General features: G+C 39.0%; 1 protein-coding gene across 1 annotated transcript in view; it reads left to right on the top strand.

Annotated features, from left to right (window-relative positions):
• The window catches only part of UBR3 (ubiquitin protein ligase E3 component n-recognin 3 (putative)), a 250,132-nt gene that overhangs the window by 29,424 nt on the left and 212,211 nt on the right, over positions 1–8,497 (top strand). The window contains exons 6-7 of the mRNA XM_011988165.1: positions 2,255–2,321; positions 6,650–6,780. Of these exons, the coding sequence (XP_011843555.1) occupies positions 2,255–2,321; positions 6,650–6,780 (198 nt within the window). The remainder of the gene's footprint in view (positions 1–2,254; positions 2,322–6,649; positions 6,781–8,497) is intronic.

Genomic DNA, 8,497 nt, shown 5'->3' with positions numbered 1-8,497 from the left:
ACCCGGCCCCAGGTGTGCTTTTATTTATTTATCTAATCATCTTCTGTTGGAAACCAAAGACCTTTTTTTTTTTTTTGGCCATTATAAATAACATTGTGATGAATAGGTATGCATATAGTCCCAATTCACTTGTCTGATTATTTCTTTGGGTTAAATTCCTAGAACTGGAATTTCTTTTCCAAAGATTACCCAATTGCCATTCAGGGAAATTTTACTACTGTATATTCTCCCCATTGGTATATAAGAGTACCCATTTTCCCACTAGCTCAGATGCAAATAATCTCCCTTCCTAGCTGTATTTGATATCTAACATGATGTTAAGGCCAACTCAGTGGTCCGTGTTTTCAGACTTTTGTCTTTTGCCTTTGCTTATGCTGTATTCTCTTCTTGGCATGACTTTGCCCTCCTCTGCTTGTCTAATTCTACTTGTCCTGTAAGTATGTAAGGTCAGGAAACTTACAAAACTTCATATTGCCATGACTATCACTTGATCAAGGATGCTCTTTTCATAGGAAGTTTATATTTGAAATTATGAAATAATCCTCATCTGGGACATAACATGTTTTTCCAAGTTTGCCTTTTCTCTCAGGTCTTAGAGAACAAGTTTCATAAATGGCTATTAACTGAAATCTTAAATTTCTGAACCCTCTGAGCCCTGTAGTATGCTTTTACATTCCTGTGTCTGTTTTTTGTCTTTTAAGGCTTCATATTTCTTTCTCGTTAATTTCTCCAGCAGCAAGCTGAGAGTGGCAGAGGAGGAGGAGATTGTAGTTTGACTGTCAGTTCTGTTGCCAGGTGGATGGCCAGAGAGGCCTGGCAAAGGTAGAGATTAACAGGGAAGACATATTGAAGTGCCCAGTAAATGCTGAATGACTAAGTGATAGCTCTGGAAAACCCCAGAGAATGGCCCTGAGGATTGATGCTGCACTTCACAGAAACCTAAGTTAAGGCTATTACATTTAGGCCAAGGAAGCTGCACCAGTGTATAGAGCTCCAGCATGAAGCTGAGGCTACTTTTCTGCTTTAGAAATTTGATGGATGCTAATTGAGAAAAGTATTTTGGAACTTATATTATAATTCTCACCTGCCACCAACACCATTGTTAGCACAACTGACTATTTGCCAAATACTACCACACCTCTTTATAATATTGGTTGGTTCATATGTGTTTGGAAAAGAGGGAAAATATGTCAGTATAATGTGGAAGTTGTTGATTCATATGTAGCATCCTTGGTTTAGGAGAGCTGGGATAGTGGGGTAGAATCATAACCTTTAGCTGGAGAGTAAAAAACTCTGAGCTCTGCTGCAAAGACAGCAGGAGCCTTTTCAGCACTATACTAAGAAAATTAGAAATGAGCACCTGTACCCAGGGCTTCCTTCTCAAGAGGTGCACTGCTACTTTTACCTTGGTTTTACCAGAGGGAGGCTCCCTTTGCTCCTCTTCCCTCTGCATTGTCATAGCTGGCTGGCTTTCTTACTCTGTTGTACAGTGTTAACATGCTCTGATACAGCCTTAAACCACCACAAGATGTTTGCCTGGGCCTGCGAATGATCTTCCCAGGCACCAATTACTGCTTTTGTTACTTCTCTGGTTACAAACTTGAATAGGTTGTGAGTGTCCGCCCCTTACCCTTTTTTTACCCCATAAGCCGTGTTATTTTTAGTGTGAGGTTTTTCTAGGATATATATATATGTATATATCACATTGAGCAGAAATGTCTGTATTTCCTTTTTGGATTTTTTTTTCTAAGCATATTTTAATTTGTTTTTATTATTATTTTGAACTCTCAACTTCAACTTCTAATATGTTGTGTTTATTTTTCAAAATTTGATTTCTTGAACTCATTTTTTCTTAGACTCTTGAAAGCCTTTCCTCTATTCATTGTTTTTGTCCTCTCCTCTTCTCTCCTACTTTCCTATAATAATCTCTCTTATTCCACTCTTTAGTTTCTTCGTGCATTTGATGTTAATTTATAAGGTTAGGAAAATCTTTAATCTTGGCATTTTGGAGTGTTTAAGAGTCTTCCGTTAGAAGCAGAGATTAAGAACGCTTGTGTTTTAATATTAGGGATATTTCACTATATTTTAAAATCAAAATTAACACTAAAATACATATTATAGCAAATACATAGATGTTGATTAGTAGTATGTAAGTATGCATATATTGTGTGTTTAATGTAATTTGTAGCACATTTATAAAGTGTATCAATTTATGAATGTGACTGTGTATAATGCTAATTTTATTTTCCTTCAGGATGATCAGGATGGTAGTCAAGGTCTGGGCAAGAGAAAGAGGGTAAAACTAAGCAGTGGCACCAAAGGTATTTTTATTTTTATTTATTTAGTTAGTTAGTTAGTTATTTGGAGATGGAGTCTTGCTCTGTCACCCAGGCTGGAGTGCCGTGGTGCGATCTTGGCTCACTGCAAGCTCTGCCTTCCAGGTTCACGCCATTCTCCTGCCTCAGCCTCCCCAGCAGCTGGGACTACAGGCACCCGCCATCACGCCCAGCTAATTTTTTTGTATTTTTAGTAGAGACGGGGTTTCACTGTGTTAGCTAGGATGATCTCGATCTCCTGACCTCGTGATCCTCCCGCCTCGGCCTCCCAAAGTGCTGGAATTACAGGCGTGAGCCACCACACCCAGCCGATGAAAAGAAATTTCTTACTTCTGCTCTTAATTAAGTGTATCTTGTGAAATATTTAGGACTGCCTAGAAAGGCCCCGTCTCTACTAAAAAAATACAAAAAACTAGCCGGCCGAGGTGGCGGGCGCCTGTAGTCCCAGCTACTGGGGAGGCTGAGGCAGGAGAATGGCGTAAACCCGGGAGGCGGAGCTTGCAGTGAGCTGAGATCCGGCCACTGCACTCCAGCCTGGGCGACAGAGCGAGACTGCCTCAAAAAAAAAAAAAAAAAAAAAAAAGTCTCCAGCGGCTAAAATGTTATTTTGATGAAAAGAAATTTCTTTTTTTTTTTTTGGAGATGGAGTCTTGCTCTGTCACCCAGGCTGGAGTGCCGTGGTGCGATCTTGGCTCACTGCAAGCTCTGCCTTCCAGGTTCACGCCATTCTCCTGCCTCAGCCTCCCCAGCAGCTGGGACTACAGGCACCCGCCATCACGCCCAGCTAATTTTTTTGTATTTTTAGTAGAGACGGGGTTTCACTGTGTTAGCTAGGATGATCTCGATCTCCTGACCTCGTGATCCTCCCGCCTCGGCCTCCCAAAGTGCTGGAATTACAGGCGTGAGCCACCACACCCAGCCGATGAAAAGAAATTTCTTACTTCTGCTCTTAATTAAGTGTATCTTGTGAAATATTTAGGACTGCCTAGAAAGGTAGAACATGCAGGCACTTTGAGTTGCAGGTTCCTTTTCTAAGTCTCAGTTACTATGCTGCTGCATTTAACTTGGGAGTTGCTAGGAAAGGGTATGGAATTTGATCTGCAGTCCAGGATGCACACATACACATATGTTCTCCTTTCTTCTGGCTCAGCAGAGAACCTGTATGTCTGAAGGAAATTAGGAACCCATATGGCCATCTGGCTCTTTAACTTATCAGATATTAAACTGAGTCCTTGTGACACATCTAAGTTGGAGATTGTTAAGCACATAGTTGAGTTTAAGCTTTAGGGGTGCCCAGAAAATACCTGCTATGGTGTAAGAAGTCATTGTTTTCCTTCAGCCTGGTCACTCTCTGGCTGAAGATACTTTTTATGCGGACTTAAGTTGAAGTATTTTTTCTTTGTTTTTAAATACCTGAACTTTTTTCACATGTGTGTTTGGATTGAGTGCCTTCTCTTCTTTCCTCTAATGGTAAGAAATAGTACAGAGATTTAAGACTTCATCAGTTATCATTTTCAGTTTAAGTATGTACATGGAAGGAATGGCTTTGTGAATTAGAACGCCAGGTGTTTTCAAAAACTGACCTTATTTTGAAGATATCTGAAGTTTAGGGAATGGCTCAATTTTTGTGAGAATTTTGTTCAGCAGCTTGAAAAGTGCACTGAGAAGAAAATATGTAATGGTAAGAAAGAGGCCAGACACTATGCTAACCTCATCACTGCTTGTTCTCTAAACCTGCATTTTAAGGGTGAAGAAACTGAGGCCTTGAGGGTTTTAACTACATGGCCAAGATTCCAAGATTATTAAAACCTTTGCTTTAGTGATGCATTTACAGTGCATAGTGATTCTTCAAGAATCTCTTTTTTACAATTTGACTTAAGGTAGTTTACACATTGTTAAAAGTCATGTCAAGATTTAAAGATAGTCAAACATAACTAATAGAAGCATTTCTAACTACGTTTTCATAATATTACACAATATAACATGTGCTTTAACATCTTGGGAGACTGACGTCACCTGTTTTAAGAGCAACAAAGAAGACATTGCTGGAGTTTTTTTGGTCTGCAGATAAAAATATTGAATTCTACATAACTGCAACTATTTTCATTTTAGCAGAAGCCACAGCTTTCCTGGTATATTCAGGTTGTTTAATTGATTTAAAACATTGTTAATGTATATTTTCTTTTAAGTGCTTGACAGTTAATTATGATGGCTTCAGGCTTTTCATTTGCCTAATACAGGCTTGCAGAGTCAAAACTGTGAATTCTGTGATTAATAGTACTAGTTTTGTTCAGCTTTGTAAATGCTTTTAAGAAGCACTTACCAATGAGCGCTTTTATTTTGGTAGTCTGTGAAATTATCAGTCACATTGTGTTAAGTGAATTGTGAGAATTAAATTAGGTACAGCAGTGTGTGGTGGATTATAATTTATTTTTTTCAGGACAGGGTCTTACTGTGTTACCCAGGCTAGAATGATCAATGGCATGATCTTGGTTCACTGCAACTTCTGCCCCCCGGGCTCAAGCGATCCAATTCTCCTGTTTCAACCTCTGGAGTAGTTGGGACTACAGGCACATGCCACCCCACCTGGCTGATTTTCGTATGTTTTTTAGAGACAGGGTTTTGCTATGTTGCCTAGGTTTGGTCTCAAATTCCTGAGCTCAAGCCATCTATCTGCCCACCTCAGCCTCCCAAAGTGCTGAGATTAAGGTGTGGGCCACTGTGCCGCGCCTATATTATAATTTTTAGTTACAAATCTTAAATTCCTGCTACCTGAATCTCTTGAGCCCTGTTTTTATTACTTTTTGTCTTTGAATCTGTCAGTGAGTTCTTTTTACTGTATTTTACCTCATTTCTTGCAGTCTTGGCTTGTTTTTGTTTTTAAATCATTGTCATGCCCTGGAAATGATCTGTTTCAGGAGGAATATATTTCTGTTTTATAAGTAGAAAATTCTGAGTTTTGAAAATAATTACTTAATTGCTAATAATAAAGAAATGTAGCCTGGACAACATAGCAAGACCTTGTCTCTTCAAAAAATAAAAAATAAATTAGCAGGGTGTGGTCTTGTACCCCTATAGTCCTAGCTATTTGGGAGGGTAAGGTGGGAGGATCACTCGAGCTGAGGAGTTTGAGGCTGCAGTGAGCTATGATTACGCCACTGCACTCTAGCCTCCAGAGTGAGACCCTGATTCTTAAGGAAAAAACAAAAAAAAACAGATGTATAGTGTTATAGTGTACTTGTCTTTGTATGTTAACCACTCCTATTTATCACTTATGTCACCACTGAAATGGAATTAGGGAGTTGGAAGACATTTTTGCCTCTCTGTGGTTAAAATCATAATATCTTCAGGATATATAGGATATTTTGGTGCCGTTTTTTCTTTAGTTATTAATGAAAAAACTATGTTACAGTTATATCTAAAGGACTGATTCAAGTCCTAGTAAACACAATGTTTTATAAAGAAAGTGATGACATACTGAGCTTATTGTTACTCATTTAGACCCACTACCTGGGGAGATGTGGTATGAACACATTATTCGATACTAGAAGAAGTATAAAGCTGGGGTAGGGTAGTGTTAACTGAAAAAACTCTACAAGGTTATCCTGCAAGACACCTTGAACAGTGATGTAGTTAGGGCTGGACCTGAGGATTTTAATGTGTGTTAGATACTGTTTTTTCCAGTCTCTCATCTAAGTTTAGCCCCTGCTTAAGCAGTGTCACTAGAGCCAATACATTCATAGTTGATACTTCTTGTATCCTCTTGATGTCTTTGTGGTAGAGCTGATGATCCAGGGCAGTAACTTAAGATCATTTCCTCTGACAAAGATTAATAGTCTTTAATTTTCTAGTTCATTTGCAGGGGAAGAAATTAGTGAGAGAAAGAAACAGTGAAAGTATTCAAAATACCTAGTTCCTCATATACTTCTTGAGATCTTCTGTTGAATAAGCTTGGCAAGGATGCAGAGCTTTGGAAGAGACAGACTGGCCCTCGAGAAGTGGCACTTGGCCTTAGACTTTCCAGTAGATAATGCTATCTTCCATTGAATACCTTTATTTAAAAAGGGCATCCATTTCCCCCATTCATTTTTCCACTTACTGCTTTATATTAAAATATACGCATTAAATTTTTTCTTATTTATATAGTATGTACATTATAGAAATCTAGCTTGTCAATATTATTGCATTTAAGGATATTTTTAACTTTTAGATACATTCACATTTTATGGTTTATGGGTTATTAGTTATAGTAAGGTTTAAATGAGATGAGCAACTTCAATCATTAACTGATAAATTTCATTTTTCTTATGCAGATCAATCCATAATGGATGTTTTGAAACATAAAAGCTTCCTAGAAGAACTATTATTTTGGACTATAAAATATGAATTCCCTCAAAAGATGGTAACTTTCTTACTCAACATGCTTCCCGATCAAGAGTATAAGGTATCTATATATTTTCCTGCTTTTCTGAACTTTGCTTTTCTTTCTTTGCCTTTCATTATTAAATCTTTTTTTTGATATATATCTCAGGTGAGGGTTGATATAACACTATAAACAAGCATTAGTTTCTTCTCTTGCTAACACAGGTTCTGCACAAAAGGCACAGTGTCTTAGCTTTTTTTTTTTTTTTTGACATGGAGTCTCGCTCGAGTGCAGTGGTGTGATCTCGGCTCACTGCAAGCTCTGCCTCCTGGGTTCACGCCATTCTCCTGCCTCAGCCTCCAGAGTAGCTGGGGCTACAGGCGCTCGCCACCATGCCCGGCTAATTTTTTTTTGTATTTTTAGTAGAGACGGGGATTCACCTTATTAGCCAGGATGGTCTCGATTTCCTGACCTCGTGATGCACCCACCTCGGCCTCCCGAAGTGCTGGGATTACAGGCGTGAGCCACCGCGTCCAGCCAACAGTGTGTTAACTTTGTGGCAAAGCAGCATTACTCAGCAGAGTTCCAAAAGATTGCTTTTCTGCATGGAACTTGGTCTGGAGGGAATGCTGGGAAGCAAACATTGAAACCACAATTTTTATTTTGCAGAAATAAATATGTAGTTACAAATTGTTCTAAATCCTCTGAAGAAGAGTACAAGGTGCTTTGAGAATGTTTAATGGGGGCATTTGAATTTAGATTGTGAGATCAGGCTGGGAAAAGCATGGATTGAATAGTGTCTGGTCACTGCTGATAAACAGAGAACAGTTATTGACTCATAAAAATGTTGGTAGGTGAAGTTTCTAGACCCGGGGGTTAGAACGCACCTGTTACCATCATATGGTTATGGCAGAGTGACAAAGCTCAGTTTATGAAAAGAAAATAAAGCATGCTGTAATTTTTATGGTGTAGGTTAGGAGAGACACTTTAATAGTGTCATTGTTTTGTGTGTCTTTATATCTGCTAAAAAAAAAACCAAAACCAGAAAATGTACATGTAAAGGAAGTAAGAGTACAAATAACAGTAAAAATAAATATGGCTGGGCGCAGTGGCTCATGCCTATAATCCCAGCACTTTGGGAGCCCGAGGCGGGCAGATCACCAGAGGTCTGGAGTTTGAGATCAGCCTGGCCAACATGATGAAACCCCATCTCTACTAAAAATACAAAAATTAGCTGGGCATGGTGGCATGTGCCTGTAATCCCAGCTACTTGGGAGACTGAGGCAGGAGAATGGCTTGAACCTGGAAGGCGGAGGTTGCAGTGAGCCAGGATTGCATCACTGCACTCCAGCCTGGGTGACAGAGTGAGACTTGGTCTCCAAAAAAAAAAAAAAGTAAAAAGTAAAAATAAATAATCCTGCAGATCGTTTAGTCAAATTAGTGGTCAGCTTTCAGATCAAATAGGAGAAGATACTTGTTTTGAAGTAATCACATTGACTCACTTATTTAGTTACGTTAAATCCTCTGCAATAGTTTGTAGCTGAGACTTAGTATATCTTGTATTCTTAAACCACAGCATTTATTATTGCTTTACAGCTTTAATAATTTAAAATGTCTATTAAAATTTTTTTTAACGGGGCCAGGCTCACGCCTGTAATCCCAGCACTTTGGGAGGCTGAGGCGGGCAGATCACAAGGCCAAGAGTTTGAGACCATCCTGGCCAACATGGTGAAACCCCATCTCTACTAAGAATACAAAAATTAACTGGGCGTGATGGCGCATGCCTGTAATCCCAGCT

The sequence above is a fragment of the Mandrillus leucophaeus genome, unplaced genomic scaffold (assembly GCF_000951045.1).
Source record: "Mandrillus leucophaeus isolate KB7577 unplaced genomic scaffold, Mleu.le_1.0 Scaffold324, whole genome shotgun sequence".
NCBI classification, from domain to species: domain Eukaryota; kingdom Metazoa; phylum Chordata; class Mammalia; order Primates; family Cercopithecidae; genus Mandrillus; species Mandrillus leucophaeus.
The sequence above is the reverse complement of the archived record's forward strand: the minus strand, read 5'-3'. Positions and strand labels throughout refer to the sequence as shown.